At 38.9% G+C, this 24,345-nt stretch overlaps 1 protein-coding gene across 1 annotated transcript in view; it reads left to right on the forward strand.

Moving 5' to 3' along the window:
• Positions 1-24,345, forward strand: part of BMPER (BMP binding endothelial regulator) — a 437,547-nt gene that overhangs the window by 101,583 nt on the left and 311,619 nt on the right. Inside the window, exons 4-6 of the mRNA XM_007953989.2 lie at positions 12,029-12,111; positions 16,881-16,971; positions 21,614-21,696. Of these exons, the coding sequence (XP_007952180.1) occupies positions 12,029-12,111; positions 16,881-16,971; positions 21,614-21,696 (257 nt within the window). The remainder of the gene's footprint in view (positions 1-12,028; positions 12,112-16,880; positions 16,972-21,613; positions 21,697-24,345) is intronic.

Genomic DNA, 24,345 nt, shown 5'->3' on the forward strand with positions numbered 1-24,345 from the left:
GCTTATCTCTTATAGTTGGAGAGATTTTCACTGATGTCTTTGAAGATGCTTTGGGAAAGCTGAGGGTTCTGTTCATGACTTTTTGAGAAATACCCACTTCTATCTGTAGTCACCAAAATCTATCTCATGAGTCTGTTGGTTTGCCATCTTCTTCAAATAAATGCTATTTTCTTAAGCTGCCACTGTGCACCACAAATTATGGAACACATTCCTCTTTTCAAAAATGCATGAATCAAACCTTAGTTGTTTGAATTTTATCCTTTGATTGCTTGTTATTTGTTGCTTTATAATGTCAGAAGTCTAAAGCATAACATGACTAATGGCCAGACTTAAAGGAAGTTAAAGCAGTTTGAACATAAATCCACAAAATCAGGTCTTAGCACTTCAGCCACAAAGCCAGCACTTTACCTTGTAATACTGGTGTTCACTCATCCCTGGGACATGATTCTCACCCTTTCATCAAGTATTTTAAAGTATCACTGAAATGCAGCATGTCATTCATCTTCAGCAGGGACATCATTTTACTATCGCAGCTATCACTGTCTGAGCTCTTGCGGTGTACCATGCAGAATCCAAATAACGAGTGGGGTTTGCCTTGACATAAGACAAAAAACAAACAAACAAACAAACTGTGTGACCTGGCCAAGTAATTTACCTTTTCTGACCCTCCCTCAGTTTTCTCATTTTTAAAAACTGGGGAGAAAATGTTACCTATCCTGGAATATGTTTTATGACAATAAAATTAAATGACATGTGAAAAGTCCAAGTGCAATGTTTCATGTATGATAAATGTGTGAAAATTTTAGTTGTATCACCTCTCTCTCCTCTGTTGGAGGATTATTCACACAATATTTCTCAAAACTTTTTGGAAGTCATCTTAATAGTCTTCATTTACATTAGAAAACCAATTTTCCACAGATAGTCTCTCCTGATTCCACAGCATAGTCTATCCTGATATACTACTATTTTTCTTCTTTCTCCATTTTTTTCTCAGGATGACCTTGCCTTAATTGTTTCTCCTTTGTCAACTGAGAAACAATGGGTTGTGGTTATTTGACAATAGGGTGCTGAGGGTAAAATGTTTCAGTCATGCGTCTACCAGAGGAAGATGCACTCCCATATTTAGAAGGGTTTATGGTAAGGGCTAGAACAAAGGTCTGACAGTCTACTTCTGGCAAATCAGCCATTGAACACCCTATAGAGCATAGTTCTATTCTGACACACATGGAGTTACCATGAGTCAGAATTGAGTTGACAGCAATGGGTAAAGGTAATGGTAATGGTAAGAACAGATCTAATGCAGGACCAATGGGTGATGTGTTTTATATGAAAAATTTGCTGCAAGCAGTTTTCTCTTATAATGTATTGCATGTTTCCTTTATTGTACTAATTACATTAAAAGTTTGAAAACATATTTTAATAAAAAGAAGACCCATTTACTTGTGGCTCATGGAATCTCTTTTATTACCTTAACATGAATGCTAGATATTGTAAAACTTAATATTACTATAAAGTTATGAGACTGTTTTTTATAGCCCTCAATTTCATCATTTTAGAATCTTGAATAAACATATAGATTAGAAATCCAAGTAACTCATACAGAGATTTTGTGTTCCTTTATACTAATGACTTCATTGGACTCATTGCAACCTCATATGTGCATAGTGCAACTGACTCTAGTGAAAGGCTGTGACCTTTCAGAAACGAATCATCAGGTCTGTTTTCTGAGGTGCCTCTGGATGAATTCAAACCGCCATCCTTTTCCTTGGCAGTCGAGCCCTTAATCATTTGTGCTATCCAAGGAATCCTTGTGATCTAAATATACATATGCATCATGTTGGAATGAGTCAAAATTGACTTGACAGCAACTAACAATAACAAATACTGGTAAAGTGAGTTGAATTTGCAAGTGATTCATTGGATTTATCTGTTATTTCTGTGTATTTGTGAATTACATAAAATCATTTTCTACCATTTTTTATTGTTGATTATTTAATTTCAGTCATCTATTTATCCAACTCCTAATTGGAAAATAAAAGCAAAACAAAACAAAAAGCTGTGAAAAAGAATGTTGTGGGGATGGGCACACATCACTGTGTAAGAACTCAGTTCATGAGTCTGATACCTTCTCTTGGAATTGAGGAAATGGTTTGGCTATAAAATTCCCATTAGCCAAAAATAAGCAAAGTTGCCTGCAGGACTCATGGTAAGTATGGTTTTGAAGAGTAATAAAAGCCTGTTTCAAATGAACTCCTAAAGACACCATTTAAACCCTAGAATGGCTAGTCAAATTTTATGTTTATCCCTTTTGATTATACTTCCATATGTTTCTGGAGAACAGTGTCTGAAAAATGGTTCATTAAAAAAATTGTATTGGGCTGGGGTAATTTGAAGGTGGGGCTCTCTGCCTGGTGGCCTGAAAGAGTGGCAGCCCAGCCTGCTTTGCTTCCCTGTACCATGTGGTATGATTGACTTCAAAGATCCTAAGAGTATAACTCAGTTTGCATGCTTATCATAAAAAAAAAAAAAAAAAAAACCCACAAGAATACATAAGTAGTTTGGGCTGAAATGAATGAATTCTGGAAAGAAAAGATACCTACTAAATGTTAATATAACAGCTGCACAGCTTGGGAATTGGAGATGGAGATAGTGTTGATGTGTTTCTTGTGTCTAAAGTTCAGTAGGGGCTGGGATGCACAAGGACTTTCCTTCATTGTGTTCAACCCTAGCCAGTCTGGAAGAGGGATAGTAGAAAGAGACAGAATTTGATATCTGAATTGTTCTGTGATGGCTTTGCTGTTTCTGCAGGTGAAATAGTGAATTGAATAGGCCCACTGTCTACCTCTCTGGCTCTTTTTCTGTGATTTGCAGGGATAGTTGTAGGCTGGCAATCATTATTATCACCAGTGAAGTTAAATATTTATTAAGTACCTGCCATGTATGAAGTCCACCACCTGTCTGTCAGTTTGTCGTAATGTGGTGGCTTGGGTATTGTGATGCTGGAAGCTATGCCATTGGTGTTTCTAATACCCACAGAGTCACTCATGGTGGAGAGGTTCCAGTGCAATTTCTGGACTAAGACAGACTAGGCAGAAAAGTCTGGCAAAAATTGTCCAATGAAAACTTTGTGGATAGATGAAGAAGAAAGTTCTTCTGAAAATTATTCATTTAAAACCTTGTAGATCACAACAGAACATTGTCTGACTCACTTGCTTTGGACACTTCATCAGGAAGGATCAATCAATTGCTAGAGGGGAATATCATGTTTGGTGAAACAGAGACCTAAGGAGAATGAGGGAAACCCTTGGTGAGACAGATTGGCATAATGGCTGCCAAGATAGAGTAGAACATACTGGCAATCATGAAGATGACGGAGGATGCAGTACTGGGAAATGCTTCATTCTTTGTACTAACATCACCTGAGTCAGAATTGACTCCATGATAGCAAATAGCAACTACATGTATGAAGTAGTACAAGGGACCCAGAAGTTCACACATACATGTGTATGAAGGAGGAGCACAGGCGTGTACCCACCCAGATTGAGAAGGTTTCAAGGAAGACTTCTCAGAGGCTATCACCTTGACCTGAGATTTGAATGGAGAGTTACCCAGGCAAGAAAGGAGAACCAGGCAACCTGTGAGGCGTTGTATGTGTGAAGCATTATGGAGAATATGGATAAGATTTAGATTTTTTCAAGCATGTGAAAAATCTCAGGGTGAAATATTCTGACCATATTTGAGGAAATTATAAGTCTAGTATGTCTGAAGCTTAGGGAATGTGTGAGTTTTAGAGCAGCATAAAAGGAGATGGAGAGGTGAGTTGAGGCTAGGCTCTGGGAGTTGTATCTGCTAATAAGTTTGAATTTTATTGTAAGGGTCAATGGTTTTCAATCCTGGCTGCACAATACATTCCTCTTCTGTTTCCTACTTCTAGAAACTCTGATTTAATTGGTCTAGAAATGAAGGATTGGGGGTAGGTACTGGTCTATACCTCTGCTAGGTTGAGACTATCTGTTATTGACTGACCAAGACTGTGAATGACATAGCAAGACCTGGACTCTAAAAAAGCAGACTTGGAAAAGGTCCCCATCACAATCAAGTTAGACTGTCAGCAAAGCTGTTGTAAGCATTCAGGTGAAAATTAATTAACAGCTTAACTGAGGCAGTGGTAAAGTATTGGAGGAAATGGACAGATAGTTGGAAGAGAGTATCTAGAAGGCTTAAGAAGAATTTAAGAAAGAAAGAACTATCAGCATTGTGAAATGCCACAGAGAGGTCCTATAAGATGAAGACTTTCCATTCTGTCTATCGGGCATCTGAAAGGCAGCTGCAAGCCCAGAGTGAGGTTTCAGTGTGGTGGTGGAAGCAGAAGCTTGTAACTTTGGTTGAGGAACTTGAACCTGCCTTGAGAAGCATACCGGTTCATTGTGTTCAGGGAAAGCCCAGGGGCCTAGGTGGAGTGCCAAATGAAAGGAAAAGAGCGAAAAGATGGTTTGGGGCCCGCTTTGAGGGCCTTGGGTGCTAGAAGTTCAGTTCTTGTTAACAGAAATATCTACTACTCTCTCTTAGGCTAATGTTAACATGAAAAGTGAGAGGATTAAGACTGAAAGAGTAAAAGTTAGGCAGATCCAAGGCTCCTTAGAAGACCAATGCCATTTTTTATGGTCTTGATGATTTTTAACAGCTATTTTAACAGCAGAATGATGAAAATGTGTGGTATTCTCTTCCCCTTGGGATAATGTGGCCACTAGAAAAGGTCAAAACTAATAGGAAAAATGAGTTTTATTGCTTAACTGTGGATTCAATTTATTTGTGTTCTTCCTGTTTCCATTGCCATGCATTTTCTGAGTTGACTGGTTGACTAGCCGACTAGGCCAAAATATTCTACAACAACAAGTTATGTTAAAAACACTCTGAAGTTCTCCCCCACCCAGAAAATAATTAACATACAAATGTCAAAATACATACAGAAGGAAAGTGTAGCTAGTTTAGGCTCATTTTAATATGAATATTAAATATTAATATTTGTCATTCATGGAATTACATTTTATTGATAAGAAAGCTGAACAAGAGACCAAGTCAATGACTCTGACCTTAGGATATATTCCCCAAAGTGGAATTACTGTACCAAAAAATGGTAATGGTAATCATAATATTTAAAATATTAATATATTAAATATTAATATTTAAAATAGAACTATTTTGAACTCTGTGTGTTGGTTTAAAATCAGTTTCTCCAGTTTGACTCAATTGACATTTTTGAGCTGGATAATTCTTTATTGTACATTGCAGGGTTTCTTAGTGATCTAGTGCTGCTATAGCAGAAATACCATGAGCGGTAGCTTTAATAAACAGAAATTTACTTTCTCACGGTTTAGTAGCTTAGAAGTCCAAATTCAGGGTGCCAGGTCTAGGGGAATGCATTCTCTTTGCATTGCTCTGGGGGAAAGTACTTGTGTCTTTTCAGCATCTAGAAATCAGAGTTCCTAGTTCTTTGCTGATTTTCAAATGGAATGGCATCTATCTCCCCCCATCTCTGCTTCTTTTCTTCCTTAATTAAGCTTCATTGGCTTTTTTATATTGCAAAAGAGATTCACTCAAAACACACTGTACACTAATACGATCTCATTAACATAACAAAGAAAACCCATTCCCAAATGGAATTGTAACCACAGGTATATACCAAATCTAACTGGTTGTTAGGTCAATTCTGACTCACAGTGATCCTGTAAGACAGAGTAGAACTGCCCCATTGGGTTTCCAAGGCTATAATCTTTATGGAAGCAGACTACCACATCCTTCCCCTGAAGAGAGGCTGGTGGGTTCAATCTGCCAACTTTTTGGCTAGCAGGCAAATGCTTAAGTACTGCACCACCAGGGCTCCTCAACCACAGACAGAGAGATTAAGATTTACAACACATATTTTTTAGGGAGCTGTCTTAGTTCTCTAGTGCTGTTATAACAGAAATACCACAAATGGATGGCTTCAACAAACAGAAATTTATTCTTTTATGATTTAGGAGGCAAGAAGTCTGAATTCAGAGTGTGGATCGGGTGTTGGGTGAAGTCCCTTGACCTTGGGCTTCAGCTCTGTCTCTTGTTCCAGGCCCACTGGAACTAGAATCTTCTTGTAACTCATGCAGCTGCTGGCTGCTGAGGCTGACAAACCCAAGACTGGCAGACAATGTGGCACAATAACAAGATCAGTAGGCAACATGGCAGGCCACTGGTTCAAGTCTAAGAGCTAGAGATGAAGACTCAACCAAATGCAGGATTCAAATGTGCAAAAAACTCAAGAACTTTCTTGAAGCTTCTCCTTGTATACTGGAAGCAGGCCCTCCCTGAAGGCCACTAATTAGCTGCTCACAGCAGATTTCACCACATCCAATCTCATCATGGGGAATAACCACATCCAGCTGTCAAGCCACTCAAAAGTTGACACACGACTTTAACTACCACAGGGCCACAATTCAATTCATAACAGAAGGTGTTTATCAGCATCCCTGGACTGCACTCGGTAGCACCCAACATCACTCATTTGTGACTATCAAAAATATCTCCTGTCATTCCCAAAAGTCTCCTAGGTGGGAAAAGGCAAAAATCACCTTTGGTTGAGAACTAATGGTCTACATGTATTGTGGTCAATTTATCAGATAATAACCACTTCCTCCTGCTGCAGTACTGGTGAAATTTTATAGAAATTTGTGGAATCTGAAATGCTTTTTATCACCAGAAGAAATCAATAAATGTTTATAAATTCCCATGTAGAAAATTTATTTTAAAATATTTAAAGCAAAAGCCACTTTACTGGTTTCTATGTATTTACCTCTGTGGGAGAAAGATTATGGCAGTTTGCTTTTATAAAGATTACAGCCTTCGGAACTCTATGGGGCAGTTCTACTCTGTCCTATAGGGTCTCTATGAATCTGAATCGACTCAAGGATAATAGTTTTTTTTTGCTTTGTTTTGTATTTATTACCATTCAATTACACTCCCTGACTTACTTTTTCATTTAGTTACTAGCTCTGCTATCATTTAATTTTCTGGACCACTGAGGTGCAAAGGGTACTCAAGTAATACTACTAGTTTATACTTGGATATGAAGATGTGGATTTCATATAGAATAAGTGTTTGTTTGGCACCTAATTCTTTATAACTTTGAGCAAATCATCTTCATGTTTCTGTACAAATTTTATTTGTAAAATGAAAGGATAAAAAACTTTATTACTTGTGAATTTGCTTCTAGTTGTAAATGTCTAAGCGGGAAATATTTTTATTGTCTCTTGGGGTTCTTTTCCCCTCCCTCAGAGCATATTTCCCAATATGTTTCTTCTTAAAATGTGCTCTGTAGGTCGCCAGTGATCCATAGACCATGATGCTGGTGTATAATTAGATAAGTACAGAAATGGATAGTAAAAAAATTAGAGACTTTATTATAATTTGACAGAGTAATTCTATGTCTGTTATATATAATAATAATAATAAATGGGTTTGGTATTTTATCTTAGTTTTTTAAATTTAATTTTGCCAGCAATCCATTTTTGTTATATTTTGTAGGAGTAAATACATGGGAAAACAATTCTTGGATTGGAAAAATGAGAACAAAAAACTGGTCTTTCACTACAGGTAGTTTGAGAAGCACTATTTCAATGTATGATGGAAATTTTTCTCTGCCTTTGTTTCTACCCTAATAAGAGGTATTTAGTATATTCATTCTTTGTGCTTTAAGTAGAAAGAGGGGAAGTACTGCCTGTATTGCCTACTAGCAGCATAAAATTAGTGGTAAATAGAATTTATTATAAAGAAATTTGCTTTACAGGAGATAAGAGGTCATATCTGAAGTTCTCCTTAGTTATATATGTATATCTGAGTCTTTACATAGCTCTTGTCAATGCCATGCTTTAAGATAAGATGCTTATTGGAAAATAACAAGTGTTGGTGAGAATGTAGAGAATTTGGAACCCTCATCATTGGTGGAAATGTAGAATGGTGCAGCCATTGTGGAGAGCAATTTGAGGTTTCCTAAAAAGTTAAATATAGACTTACAATAGGGCCCAGGAATTCCACTCCTAGTTATATACCCCAAATAATTGAAAACAGGAACTTAAATAGATATTTGTACACTAGGTTCACTGTACACCATTATTCACTGGACAATTCATACTAGCTAAAAGGTGGAAACAACCCAAATATTCAACAAATGAATACACAAAATGTGGTATATACACATAATGATACATGGCATTATGTCTAGTAAAATAAGTCAGACACAAAATGACAAATACTGCATGATTCCATTTATATGAAATATCAAGAATAGGCAAATCCATAGAGATAAAAATTTATTAGTGTTTACCATGGTCTGGGAAGGGTGAATAGGGGAGTGATTGCTTAAGTGGTATTGAGTTTCTGTTTGAGGTGATGAAAAATTTTTTCCTGATAGATATAGCTAATGCCACTGAACTGTGCTCTTAAAAATGGTTAAAATGGAAATTTTGGTGCCTCTCCATACTGAAGGATGGATTATACCTCAACATAAAGAAAACAAAAATCCTCACAACTGGACCAATAAACAACATCATGATAAATGGGAAAAAGATTGAAGTTTTCACGGATTTCATGTTACTTTGAACACCCATGGAAGCAACAGTCAAGAAACCAAACTATGTATTGCATTGGACAAATATGCTGCAAAAGACCTCTTTAAAGTGTTAAAGAATAAAGATGTCACTTTGAAGACTAAAGTGCGCCTGCCCCAAGCTATAGTATTTTCAATAGCTTCATATGCATGTGAAAGCTGGACAATGAATAAGGAAGACCAAGGAAGACATAATGTATATTAATTGTGATGTTAGTGAAGAATATTGAATGTACAAACCATGGATTGCTAGAAGAACAAACAAACCTGTTTTGGAGGAAGGACAGGTGGAATGCTCCTTAGAAGTGAGAATGGCCAGACTTTGTCTCCATACTTTGGTCATGTTGTCAGAAGGGACCAGTGCCCGGAGAAGGAAGTCATGCTTGGTTGAGTAGAGGGTCAATGACAAAAGGGAAGACCCTCAATAAGATTGATTGTCACTGTGTCTGGGATGATGAGCTCAGGTATAGCAAGGATTGTGAGGCTGGCACAGGACCAGGCAGTATTTCTTTCTTTTGTACAGAAGGTCACTATGAGTTGGAACCAACTCATTGGCACCTAACAACAACAACATATGCATACACACCACACACACACACACACACACACATGCGTATATGTATAAAATTCTTTTAAAAGAAACATTACCTGTTTATCTTAGAACATAAGCCCTAAGGACAGTGAAAATTTCCTTTCTTTAATTAGTCTCATCCTCAGGAATCCCTTACATATAAAATTCACTGTAATGCTTGGTATACTGAAACCTCCATAACTTGCTGATACTGATGAAGGGAGATGAAGAAGAAAACAAATGGATAACATTTGCTAAATAGATTATCCTAGCTGTTTTAGAAACTATTCAGTCATTCAGATTCACAAACATCTAGGAAGATCTATTATATGTACTTGGGTATGATAGAATCAATGAAGTGCTTCACAGTCTGACCTTGGTCTGACTTTACAATATTATTGCCTAGTCTTTCTTTACATGTTAAAATATGGTAGAGGATTCAGTTTCCCAATTGACAGTTATTTGAAGCAGGAAACATTGTTGGGTTCTCTGCACTGTGGATCTGTTATTCTAATATCTTTCTATCCCATATAGAATAGAAAAATCCAAAGAGCTCCGCGTCCTGCTTTAGGGATTCCTTTGCATAAGACCAGGTAGTGCTTAGGTACAATCTCTTGGCCAGCAACTCCTCCTTGGCCTATATGGGTTTCTTTAGTACACTTCCTGTTCCAAAGTAAAAAGGCAAGATCTTTGCTTGCCCTGCAACACAAAATCACCCTTTCCTCCAGTTTTTTAATCCAGATGACGAAAATATATAACGTATTTGGAAACTCCACAGGCAGACTTGGCAGGCGTTTCATATTTACTTGGACTTAACATGAATTGGATTTGGTTCTCTGATTTCCCGCCTCCATCTCTCAGAACAAGTTATTTATTACCCGAGTGGGTCTGTTAGTGGATCACACATGCACACGGCACGTCTATTGTAAGTGCATTTGCTTGGTAAGATTTATGCTAGCCTAAATTGTTTTATATTGGCTTTCATTGTTGGAAATTTACTCTATTTGTTCTTGCTTTGGCCTAAGTATCTGTAGTGTGCTAGGGGTTCCAATGGTTGAACATTTTATCTCTATGACACTTCATGCAAAGGAAATTAAAAAATATATAGTGAAAGCATTTTCCTAATATGTTTCCAATCAGCTGTGTGCTTTAGTAATTTGATTTGTAGGAACGAGAAGGCATAGTATTACTGAGCTTTTTTTGATCATTCACAATTCTCTGGGAATTTACATCATGGTTCCAAGTTTATGAAAACATCTATTGAAATTTTCCTAAGTCTTCTATCATTCTGCTTGTAGGTAGGATTTTTTTTTTTTTTGTAACCACAGCCATATCTAAACATACTCAAGGAGGAAGGTCAGTCCCCTCTCTGTATCTTGGACAAGAAAAACTGATGTGACTTGAGGCTGATTGGCTCTCCAGAAGTACAGAGGGTCAGGCCCTTTTATTTCTGCATTGGCCCATGTGTGTATTAGTGCTTCCATATTCTTTGGGCCAAGAAATCCAGATTATAATTGGGAAATCCTGCTTAAGGGGCTCTTAAGGATATAATATACAATGAATAAAGGCACAGTTAAAGAGCCTTGGTCGCACAATCATTAGGCACTCAGTGGCTAACCAAAAGGTTGGCAGTTTAAACCCACCAGTGAACTTTCGGTGGAAGAAAGAACCTGATGATCTGCTCTCATAAAGATTACAAAAAAAAAAAAAAAACACCTCACTGCCATCGAGTTGGATTCAACTCATAGCAAACCCTCCTTGGGTTTCTGAGGCAGTATCACTACGGAAGTAGATTACCCAATCTTCCTTCCGAGGAGTGGCTGGTGGATTTGAACCACCAGCCTTCTGGTTAGCAGTCAAGTGCCTTAGGCACTATGCCACCAGAGCTCCTGGGACATCCTCTGGGGCAGTTCTACTCTGTCATATAGGGTTGCTAGGAGTCAGAATTGATTTGATGGCACACAACAACAAAGGCATATTTAGGTGCATCTTCCCAGAAGGTGTAACCCATGGGATCAAGATCTTTATCTGTGATATTTGCACTGTACTTTCTGTGATTCTTTTTAGAGTGACTTAAGATAATTGGCCTGTTTTCTTTTTTGAGTACCTCTGGCCTTTGATTTCTGTTTTTGGCAATGAATTATAATGGTTTCTGTTTATGCCAGTGATTTAGGACTACTTCTCTTTTGACTAACAAATTAACATATGATAATCCATCCACTGGTAGTTCCAGACTTGTTTAATCTAACTCACTACCTAAAGGTGAAATATGAAATCATAGCTCTGGAGGCAAGTCTTAGAAGATTTTATCTTGTGAAGACAGTAACTTGTCAAGAGTCTTAGATGGGTATAGAATTTTGCAATCAATTCCTATATTTTAATTTTCTGCTTTCATTTTCTACCATATTTTCAACTTTCCTCTTGTTCTTCAGAAATTTTGAGTGTATTTGGTCTTACTTAAAACCCTTTTTTATGATGGCATATCTAGCTTTGGTACTTCTCATAATTCATGAGGTGCAAATAGTCATGGTTATGCATTTTGGCCCAGATAGCTCATTAATCTATGGTTTTCAATCTGAAAATATAGTCAGTAAGGTTAATCTTCTCAGATGTGGATAAAGAATTAGTGGAAATGAATGCCAACTGGATATTTACAAGGCTTAGTTGTGTTTTGGGGAAAATAGCCAAGGAACATGGTAGCTTCTGTGATTGCTAGCCCTGGCTTAGAAAACATGACTTTTTTTTTTTTTTTCTCCAGTGATAAAGGAAACCCAGATTTATTCTTTGCCTTTCTTCCTGTTTCTATGTTTTCTGTCTAGGTTGCAGCTATGAAGGAAATACTTACAACAGCTCCTTCAAATGGCAGAGTCCTCCTGATCCCTGTGTTCTTCGCCAGTGTCAGGTAATTGCCAACTGTTTTATTCTCCAATAAAATGGAATTCATAGTCTTCCTCAGCAGTTCCTATCAGAACACATAAGACCAAAACAAAAATAGACAACAAACAAAAAAACCAACTGTATCCTTGGATATATTTATTGTGATAGTCTCTATAATGAGACATGTACATACATATATATATACATATACATATATACATATACATATACATATATATATATATATATATATATATATGATGTGGTTCCAGAAACACACAGTGGAATGATTGTTCACCATTGTTAAATTGTGCCTGGGAAAACTCTAGTAAGATGCATATGTCCGTGGGGAACATTCATGTCTTCCTGTGAAGTCAACTTTGAGCAGAACACGAATTCCTGTTAGCAGAAAAGAGGTATCATTGTTAGAGGATATATGTTTTCCTTCTTTGATTTACAAGCATTTTGAACTGGAGCCAATCTGTAAGCTGTATTAAATCTAAGCAATTAGTATACTGCGACCTCAATGATTTCAACCTGACAAAGTTAAGAACTAAGTTTAGTTCCCGAGGAGTCTGCTGAGTCTGATCCTTGATGAACTGTACAAAGAGCAGGAGTTCCACATGGCTGTAATTGCTACAGGTCTTAAACACAGCAAGATAAATCAAAGGGGGGAAATGAAGAACCTAAATTTTGGAACTCCTTTTCTGATCTCTATAGAGTACTCTCTCTCTCTCTCTCTCTCTTTTTTAAATGCCCATCAAATTTGACATGATTTAAAAATTCTTTGTGTAGAAGATGCTGTTAAATCAGTTTTCCCCAGTCTCATTTTATAATCCCAGGCAACGCATTTACATTTAAAAGAAGTTGAAGGATTAATAAAATAGTTGATATTTTACTCAGATCTTATCTGCAGTATATTGACATTTGGTTTACTGAAATCTGAATTGTATGTAGAAATGTTTATGTTATATGCCCACAGTGGGCCTATCACTCATAAGACCGTAAATTACTTATTCAGTTAAAACATCAGCTTGTTTATATAGTAAAACTAAGTTACTTAAGAAAATAAGCAATAGAAAGAATCAGTATAAATAATAGATTCATTGCATCAATAAATATTTGCTAAATTTTTATTCTGGGGGGTGTGATTATAGATACAATCAGCCTTATGGAACCAACTGATGAGAGAAATGAGTTGTAATAGCATCTGAAGTCCATGTTCATTCCAAAATTTGTACACTGCCACACTTTTCAATAGGGATGCTCTGAAACCCATAGTTAGTGTCTTTTAAACAAGACAACTTCATGCCCCTTGGAGTATAGTATAGCATTTTTATGCAACAGTCAGAGGTCTGGAAGACCCTCAAGTTGTATGGATCAGGAATGAATTTTGCTACCTTTATATGAAGTCTTTGTTTAAAGTAAATGGATATGATCATCTAAGAGAGAATATTTTGTTGACAAAATGATACATTAAGCTGTTGTCCCTTGTAAACACTGTAATTTCTGATCACTAGCCATGCTGCAGGGCCCAGGGTTAATGATGAAGGAATACTGAATTACTATCTGAAGAAATATAAAAGTCTAGCAGTTCCAGAAGTCAGGAAATACAGAACTTCAGATTGGGACACAGAAAGCAGGTGTTACCTACTGAAGATGAACTCTGTCTTTTTTTTTTTCTCTTCCCTTTTTTAGACCACTTTGCCTTAGCCTTGCTAGCTTGAATAACAATATCATTCCATTCAATAACAATAAAAGCAAGTCTCTGTTAAGATAATTACAAAAAACTGCCCTTTTGTTCACTTGACACCTTTTTCCTCCGGCTATGCTCATCCTTTAGGGAGCAGGGCTTTGTCTAAAAATACAGGAAACAAATGGTACCTTTCAGAGAAATTTCCATCGAAGAGGCCCCTGTACAGAATGACACAATTGCAACCTCTTTCTCCAAGCTCCTTTCTTTTCTGGACACAAAATCAGTAACAGGGAAAACGGTGTTGTGTAGTAGGTGAAATGTGGGCTCTGTCATTCATTTACCTTGTAGCTTAACCCCTCTGAGCCTCCCTTTTATCCCCAATAACATGGGAATCCACTATCTGTCAGTTTGTCATACTGTGGTAGCATACATGTTACTATGATGCTGGAAGTGATGCCAGTGATATTTTAACTACCAGCAGTGTCACCCACAGTAGACAGAATTCAGTGGAGGTTTTAGACAAAGACAGACTAGGAAGAAAGGCCTGGCAATCTCCCTGAGATATAGGCAATGAAAAGCTATGGATTAAAAAATAGAACATTTACTTGCTTGCTTTGGACACATCATCAGGAGGGAATAATTGCTAGAAGAAGACATTGTATTTGGTGAAATAGAAAGCTTATCAGGGCAAGGAGCACCTTGATGAGCGGTTGGCCTAGCAGCCACAACAATGGACTCAAACATGCTGGTGATCAAGAGGATGACACAGGACAAGACAATGTTTCATTCCATTGTGCACAGGTAGCCATGAGCTGGAGTAAACTCAACAACAACTACCTATGTTAAGTGGTAGTAGTAGTATAATAGTAGGGTAGCTATAAGCAAAAAGTGACACAGTCATTAAATATGCTTCTAATAGAGTGCCTGCATATATTAGGTATAACTAGGTGCCAGGTAAATACCAGCTGATCCCATGGTTTGGTCTATTTCCATTTGAGTTGAAGTCTGTCTTTTTACTTACAGTCTCCTGCCACAGGAGTTTCGATGCCTTTCCTAAATTGGTGAAACATTTATTTATTTTCTCACTTTTAGCTTCTTATTGGAAGAGGAAAATCTGAAGACAATAGATAAGGAATTCATGCTGGGAACTAACCTGAATCCTCAAGATAGATTGCAGATCCTCAAGGAAGGATTGGGCCAAAGCTTTTTGCATTGCTTTAGTTATATATAACTAAAGACATGATATAGTTATATATATATATATATATATATATAACATATACATAATATAGTTATATATAACTATGATTATATATAACTAAAGCATGGGTTCTTTGTTGATGTTGTATATTGCTGATATTTTGAGAGTTGTTTTTTCTTTCCAAACTTGATACAGACCATAATTAAACCCTGGTAGTAGAAGTCTCAGGCCTTATAGTTAAGAAAATGTTTAGAATATAAGCCTTCTTGTTGATTTGAGACCACGTGATAGCAGACAGTAAGGAAAATTACCTAATTGCCAAAATATTTGTTACTTTTTTTTTTCAGCCTGTGCTACCTTCTACCCTTGAAACAAAATTAAACAAACAAACAAAAACACAAATCCATTCAAAAACTCGGTAGAGAATATAGAGAAAATTGTTCAAAGGCTAGCTATGAAAACTAATTTAAAATTTATGTTCATAGACATTAAAATGATTAATTAGAGTCCTGGGATCAGTTTGCAAATGACTCCCTTGATTTCATTCTTCAGACCTAAAGTCTTCATTTGACAGTTGAGGAAAATGAGACCCAATTCAATTAAGCAAATGTTATTATGTGCCAGGCACTCTGTGGTGGGGTGAAATTTCCAAGGGTGCAGAACTGGTCTATTATTGCTAGAAGGATGGTAAAGATAGGGCTTTGAGATGCCAGCCTGGTGTACTATGCATTGTATTTTGTGCTCCATAATTAATGGCTGGACGTGTAATAAGAATTATAGAAATACAGTAATATTTGAAATATATATATAAAAAAAAATGTAGATGAACAGCTAAATTCTGTCAAGTACTGACTCTAATAGCAAGAAGGACTTTGCTTGGCTACCAATGCCAACCATTTAGAAAGGGATCAAAATTGGAGATCCTGCATGGAGTGGGAGGAAAAATGTGGAACAAAATTCAAAAACACAAAAAGACCAGAATTACTGGTAAGATAGAGACTGGTGGAACCCCTGAGACCATGGCCAGGTTACCCATTGGGCTTGGAAATGGACTCACTTTTGTGGATTAGGTCTCAGCTCAACAGGAGAAAGACCTACAAGTAGAACACCTGCCCCAGGGAGATGCACCTACCTACCCTAGGGAGATGCACCCCCTAGATCAATCAACCATGAGACATCAGAAGGGCAGTGTTTGCATAGAGGGAAAGCTGGACAGACAGAACTGCATAGATAAGAAGGGCACAAGGAACGGTAGTCACAGGGAGGAGAAGGGAGGAGCTTTTTATGGTTGGGGATTGTAATCCAGGCCGTGAAACCAAATGTGCATGAACTGTTGTTGTTGTTGTTGTTATTTGCCGTCGAGTCGGCCCCGACTCATAGCGACCCCTCCTTGGGTTTCCGAGGCAGTATCACTACGGAAGTAGGATTGCCCAACCTTCCTTCCGAGGAGTGGCTGGTGGGTTTGAACCGCCAGCCTTCTGGTGAGCAGTCAAGTGCCTTAGCCACTATGCTACCAGAGCTCCTATTGAGACTAAAACAAATCTGCTTTATAAATATGCACCCAAATCACAATAAAAACTTAAGCAAATAAAAATAAAAAAAAGAAAGTCTTAAACACTAGATTTAAAAGAAAGAAATGGGTGTCAAAGAGAAAGAGTAAGAACAGGAGAAAGATCAAAGACAGTGACAAGATTTGCACTCTGAATTCAAAAACATAATTAAGGTGAGATGGGGTGCTATTTTGCCTCATTTGTGCCATGTATCTCTGGACATGAGCACTCCATACCTTTTCACTTTTTGTGTTAAGGCTCTTCTTCAAGGTTGGTTACCCTCCAAAAGTGAGTAACTCCTTCAGCAGGAACTCTGGACTGACTACTTGTGGCGTTCTGTTTTTCAGGAAGGCGTTGTCACAGAGTCTGAGGTGCGATGTGTTGTTCATTGTAAAAACCCTTCCAAGCATCTGGGAACCTGCTGCCCTACATGTCCAGGTAACATTCTTGGCAAGGAAAAGACTAGGAGGTTCCCTGGTTCAGGATGATTCTGTTGAAATCTCAGAGTTCTCTTAAGAATGCATGATTCCTCCTACCCCACTGGAATTTTCTTCACTTTGTGTCCTGTACCTAAATGCGTTGAAGTGCAAAGTCCTTTGCATAGACATGTCCTGTCAGCCTTCTTGGTGTGCCCAGTATGAGTGTAATGTGCTGTAGGTCTTGGCATGGGGATTCTGTAGGTTCCAGAGGCCCACTTTCCACTCCACAGGGCCACAGGTAACGCTTATTTTGGAAGGAAAGGCTGTGGCTTTCTCTTGCTTCCAGAAATGTCTTTTTACTGCTTTATGTTGCAATACCTTGGCAAGAGTTCGCCTTGGTGATGAGGTGACCAGATGTTTTCTGAAAACCAAGAGTGGTGTCCCTGAGTGAATTGAACAGAGTTTTGCTGGCCTCAGTTTTCTGTGTGGAGCAACAAGCTGGACACACAGTGCTTTCTAGAGGGCCTGCTAGCTGACAGCAAAGGAATCTTTCCTTTTGAGTGGCTGGAGACCTTCCGCTTACTTTGCTGAACAAGATTACAAAGGCCTCCTGCATCTTTTCTTGCCCTTAGGTACAAGCCTGGGGATTTTGAGGTGAAAGATTCCTTCTGATCCCTTAAGCACTGGCTGATAGTCTCAGACAGATGTTATGCGTTTTTGGTTTTACTCTGAGTGCTTTTTCTCACCAGTGGTGATACTGACAATGACTACTCTTTGCTTTTGAGGTTAATCTCCAAAGGGCCTTCTGTTCTGTGAATCATCCTGTGAAATGGCTCAGGCACCACACTGCTCTGAGCTGCTCCATCCTCAGATACCTACCTCCCTCTCTATTTTGGAGTGTATTATAGACCAACGTCCTTTTTACAAATGCAGTCTGTTATCATCCTGAGTGCCAATAAGGACACTTGTCATTAGGTTTTTCTGGGTTTCTGGGAAGTCTTTATACATTCACTTCCTTTACACCCTGGAGTTTATGTGAATCTCGTATTATTGGATGAGTTTACGTGAAGATAGAAATTTTGTTGAGGTAAAATTATTCTTTCAATAATCCAATTATTTTGCATCTATCTACCTAGTTTACTTGGCTAATTTATTCCCACTAATTATGTTTTCCCACTAAATATGGATGCTTTGTTTCATGTAACCATAACCTTAAATGCCTACTGATAAACTAATTTTTAGTTTATATATTTAGTTTATTATTTTAGTCTATTCAATTCTGACTCATGGAGACCCTATGTATGTCACAGCAGAACCATGCTCCATAGGGTTTTCAATGGATGATTTTTCAGAACTAGATCACCAGACCTTTCATCTGAGGTGCCTCTGGGTTGACTCAAACCTCCAACCTTTCAGTTAGCAGTCAAGCATTTTAATTTCTTATCCCACCCAAACCAAAAACCAAACCCACTGCTATTGAATTGGTTCTAACTCATAGCAACCATATAAGACAGAATAGAACTGCCCCCACAGGGTTTCCAAGGCTGCAAATGTTTATGGAAACAGATTGTTTCATCTTTTTCTTGCAGAGCAGCTGGTGGGTTCAAACCACTGACCTTTTAGTTAGAAGCCAAATTCTTTAACCACTGTGCCACCAGAGCTCCTTTTGTATGACCCAGAGACTCTTAAATCCATAAAAGGATCTTTATTAAGTTAGATCAGTAGTTCTCTTGTCTACCTATTAAAATCACTTGGGAAGCTTAAAAATAAAATCTGGATGCCAGGCTGCACCCCAGACCAATTAAATCAGAATCTTTGAGGGTGGGACCCAGGCCTCTGTATTTCCCAGAGTTGCAGATAATTCCTGCATGAAACAAAGCTTGAGATTAATAAATATGCAAATTTCATGTGCTATAGAGATTTAAAAACTATAAATCAAAAATCCAAACTCACTGCTGTCAAGTCAGATCCAACTTATAGTGACTTCTCCTTGGGTTTCTGAGGTGGTATGACTACAGAAGTAGATTGCCCAACCTTCCTTCTGAGGAGTGGCTAGTGGGTTTGAACCACCAACCTTCTGATTAGCAGTCAAATTCCTTAGGCACTACGCCACCAGCGCTCCTTTAAAAACTATGGTAGATCTTAAATAAGAATTCTGTTGCCTCTGTAGACTGTTACTCTGTTGATACAGAATCAACTCAGAGCCCCTTGCTTACAACTGCAAGACCCCTAAAGGAACAGAAATAACAAACAGAGCCCTGGATTCACACTTCCTCTGAGTGTTTATACCAGTCCTCTGTGCTTAGGAGATGGCCATAATTTTAGGCTGTGAAACCATGGGTACACAGAAAGCAGAGTGAATTTGTTTTAGCAATGATGCTATCATATTGAAGTACTTGCCTCTTTCACTCTATTTTTTTTGTTGAGGTCCCAGGAAGAAAGGGCTGGGCTCCACAATTGCACATTGCAGGGCTCACTCCTCACAACCATCTAGTGGGGGCTTGTGCACAGTTCACATAGAAAGAAACAAGGCACAGACAGATTACATGGCTGTTTGAGGTCCATCAGTGAATAAGGGCCAAAGCTGAGTTTGGAGTCAAGGCCCCCTTTTTTTTCCTCTTCACCTTACTGCACTACCCCTTCTTACTCCCCAACACAATACCTTAAAAACTGGCATGCCAGTGCCACACACTAAGCCCTTTCCCCAACATATGGGCAACCCTGTGCAGTCTCTGTACTCTTAGTTATCAAGACTCAAGAATCAACTTTGCTCCCTTTCCTTAGTTCCAAAGGACAACGTTTGTGGTAGAAATCAGAGGACTGTGATGGAGCCAATCCAGAATATATTATCTTTTTTCTAGGGAGAGAGGCTTCAGGAAAGACTAGATAGGGACAGTCAATGGGCCTTGGGGTATTCTGCATGGTGATTCCTAAGGACTGGCATCTGTCATTGAGATTGGAATGGAATTCCACATAATGACAAACATGTACCATCTGTGGTCAGTTTCTTCTTGAAACAGATTTCAGAGCATTCTTGGTTGTTTGCTCCTTCATTTCCATCTGACCCTTTGCTCAAGGATGGTGGGTTGTGATGGGGAGAGTTTGCATAGAATTTTTACTTAAAATACCTTTATTTACACTGTGAAGTGTAGATCATTAGTGGGGATCTCTCTGGCAATCTGTATGATGAATCAATTGTGGAAATATATATGGAAGAATAGAAAGTACTTTGTTGGAAGTGTCCTTTGAAGGAGGACCATTTTTAAACCAGAGCTTCACTTAAGACTGAGTAGCATTTATTCTTTCAGTTGAAGCAAGGCCTCTATATTTAGCTTGAAGATGAGAGGTCCCAAGGCCCAATCATGTAGGAGTAATGCTTGTTCCCCTTGTCAGGAGCCAGCTACTTTGAAAGTTTGGTAGCTATTTTGACAACTTCAGTCAGCAGGCCTTGAAAAGTTACTCTTTGCAAGAGCCTCCTGAGTCTTGCCCATTAGTGACACAACTTCCAGCATTGTCTGCTATGTGAAGAGTGACTTCAGCTGTCCTGGCAAAGGTGTTTATGAGGATAGTCCTGAGTAAAGCAGCTTTGCCATTATCTGATAGTCCTCATATGCTTCAGGTGCTTGTGAGAGCTCTTCAGAATACAACAGTGTCCTGAGTTATCCTTCTGAAGAGATGACACCTTTAGGTTCTATTATTGTTCAAACTTAGTGGGGGCCACAGAACCTTTTACAGCACTTAGGGTCAGACTGAAAACCTGTGTAGAGCATCCAGCTCTGACTCTGTTCCTTCTTGCTTTTGTGTCTGGCCCTCTCCGTAGTATAGCTGCTGGGTGAGAACCAAGTTTGAATTTCAGCTCTGCCACCTACCAGCTTGGGTGAATGATTTCATCTCTCTGTGCCACATTTTCCTATCTGTGGCAACAGTAACACTGTGGTTAAAGCATTGGGCTGCTAAACAAAAGATCAGTGGTTCAAACCCACCAGCTGCTCTGGGGGAGAAAGATGAGGCAGTCTGCTTCTGTAAAGATTTACAGCTTTGGAGACCACCTGCGGCAGTTCTACTCTAGCCTATAGGGTCACTAGGAGTTGGAATCAACTCAGTGGAAGTGGATTTGTGTGTGTGTGTGTGGTTTTATGGAAACAGTGGTAAGAATCCCTCCTTTGTAAGATCACAGTGAAGAAGGTTGAGTGAGTCCAAGGGTACAAAATGCCTGATGGAGGCCAAGCAACTCCTGGGTACTCAGCAAGTGGTAGCTCTTCATTTTATTTGCTATTCAGCTTATCATTTACTTCTCTTGCTGGGTCTTATGTTTGCCTCTCTGACCGCTCTTGGGTTGGACTCTCTGGGCAGTGGTCGGGATGATCATGCTGCAGCTCTACAGATGTACTTCATGGCTCGCCAGGTGCACTGCTAACCCTTAAGCTGAACCAGCTTCCATCATCTTGTTTGTCCAACGTCTTTGGGGTTTCTGATCCCATGTTGCTATTTTGCACTCTATTTTTACTAGGAAGCAATCTCATCCATTGCTTAAAAGAGGACACTGCACCCAAAAGGAGGTGGAGGTGGGGAGTGAGAGATGGATGAACAGTGGATAGAAGAATTAAGTCTACCTGAAAGAAGGGCACTGCCCTAATTCTAAACTCTTCTTTGCTTTCCAGGCTGTGTATTTGAGGGTGTGCAATACCAAGAAGGGGATGAATTTAAGCCAGAAGGAAACAAATGCACGAAATGTTCTTGTATTGTAAGTACTGCTATAGCTGTTAAAAGTGTGTTTCTTCTGGGTCAGCTGCTGCTGGGACTCACAAAGACCACCCCAGACTGTACTGCCTCTCTCTCCTGTCCCTCTTTATGTGCACCAAGAGAAAAGCTCACCACTCTAAGGCAGTAGTGACCTTCTGGGATGGGTCATTCTTTGTTGGGGGTCTGTCTGGTGCACTCTAGGATGTTTCATAGCATCCTTAGCCTTTACCCACTAGATGCCAGATGCTAGTCATAGCCTTCCCTACCCCAGTTGTGACAACCAAAAATGTCTTCCAGTATTGCCACATGTGTGCTGGGGGGCAAAATTGCTCCAAATTGAAATCACTGCTCTAAAGAGTGAAGGAGGAGGCTAATCTTTCTCTACCATGCCTTCCTTTTTGAGAAGACCCTGGATTCTCAGGTCCTTAGGACAGAAGACCTTCTTCTTGCTGAGGCAGCTGTTGAATCCTTAGTGCAGCCAAATGGGAAGCAGATGAGATCAGCACAACTTGCCTCAATGTTTCCCATAGGGGGAGAGAAATTGATCTGAAGCTTGGTCATTTATGCTTGGGAGAAATGGATGGGAGTAAATCTTCCCAAACCATAGGGCTAAGAAAGAGTAGAGAACAGTGAGAGAAAGCAATCACTTGCTTTTCTAAGTGTTGCTAACATTTAATATATATGCTAAAAATCTCAGAAGGAAGGTTGGGCAATCTACTTCTGTACTGATAATGCCTCAGAAACCCAAGGAGGGATCGCTGTGAGTCAGGTCTGACTCAACGGCACATAACAACAACAACTAACAACAACAACAATGCTAAAAATATTTTCAGAGTGCTTAGGAATGAAAAGAAGGAATTGGTGTGTGCTGTATTTAAAAGGAACTCTAGTGGTATAGTGGTTTAAGCATTTGGCTGCTAACCAGAAGATTGGTGGTTTGAACCCACCAGCCACAACATGGGAGAAATATGAGGCAGTCTGTTTCTGTAAAGATTTACAGACTTGGAAACTCAATGGGGCAGTTCTACTCTACCCTGTAGGCTGCTATGTATCAGAATTGACTTGATGGCAACTTTTTTTTTTTTTTTTGTAAATTTAAAGAGCTCTTTTTCATTACCATATTTTAAATTTGGAGTAAAGTCATTCATGGTGCCAGTGGTTAAGATGGTGATAGGGAATTTATTCTTAACCAGCTGCTCCAACTGATTTACAGTAGAGAGTTAAGACAACCATATTTGTTTTAAGCTTTTAATCTTTGTGATGAAGAACATACATACATTTCCCAGGTCAGTAAACATAACCAAAAGTGATGGTTTGTGTATGGAACAGAAAGAGCAAAGGAGGGAATATATATTATATTATACTATATAATATACACAATATATAGTGTCAGACAGTGTCAGACACTGCTGCTATTCATAAAGGTTTTCAGTGGCCAATTGTTTTTTAAATGGACTGCCATGTCCTTCCAACTAGTCTGCCTTAGTCTGGAAACTCCACTGAAACCTGTCCCCAATAGGTCACCCTGCTGGTATTTGAAATACCGATGGCATAGCATCCAGCATAATAGCAACACAAAAGCCTCCATAGTGCTACAAACTGACAGATGAGTGGTGGCCATTCCAAAAAAATGTGATCCAACTAAATGCAGATATTCTTCTTCTTCTTTTTTTTTTTTTTTTCCCAGTTAAAACTTGTTTTTATTTCTGTATTCTTGTCTTGTTTGCTGGCATCACAATTCACCCAGTCACTCAAGTCAAGAGGAAATCTGGGAGTTATCCTTGCCTAGGTCTTTTCCCTTAAACCCAGGTCCATTCAGCTACTAAACCCCAGCAGGATGAATTCTGATCATTTTTCTTCTCCATCACATTTTTTTTCTTAATTGTGATTTGGGTGAAAATTTACAGAGCAAATGCACTTTCCATACAGCAGTTCACATACACTTTGTTTCATGACATTGAGTACAATTTACCACAATGCAATAGCTCCCCTCCCACTTCCTCCTGATAATTACCTCTTCCCCATGTCCATTCCTCCATGCATTCCTGCCCCCTGAGCTGTCTCCCTGTGAATAAGCAGCCCTTCTCCCATGATTGTTCTCTCCATTTACCTCAGGTTAATGTTCAACACCTATGCCTGTCTTTTGTTTGGTTGGAAGCCACAGGTGTGGGTTTAATTCCAGACCTGAGGGGCAGTTAGGGGCCATAGTCTCAGTGGTTCCACCAGGCTATATCAGACCAACAAACCTGGTCCCCCCTCCCTTTTTTATTTCCCAAACGATTTTGAGTTTTGTTGCACATTGTTCTCCCTCTCTATCCAGGATCTCCTACATAGATCCCCCTCTGAGTTGTTGACAGTGGTAGCCAGGCACCATCTAGTTCTGCTCTCATAGTCATATAGGCTGTGGATTGCATGGTGTACCAGTTGCTAGGACTAATTGTTTCCATGAATCTTAGGTTTTTTTCATTCTTCTTTGCTCTGGATGAGGAGAGACCCATCGTTGCATCTAGATGGCTGCTTGCAAGCTTTTAAGATCCCAGTCACTACTTGCCAAAGTAGGAGATGGAACAATGTGCCCACAGGTTCAACTACTCAGTCCCTCTGGGTAGCTGGCTGTGACCAAGAAGTGACTACAACCTTGCCCCTTGTC

This window comes from Orycteropus afer, unplaced genomic scaffold (assembly GCF_000298275.1).
Source record: "Orycteropus afer afer isolate SDZICR_OR568_19922 unplaced genomic scaffold, OryAfe1.0 scaffold00422, whole genome shotgun sequence".
Lineage (NCBI taxonomy): Eukaryota > Metazoa > Chordata > Mammalia > Tubulidentata > Orycteropodidae > Orycteropus > Orycteropus afer.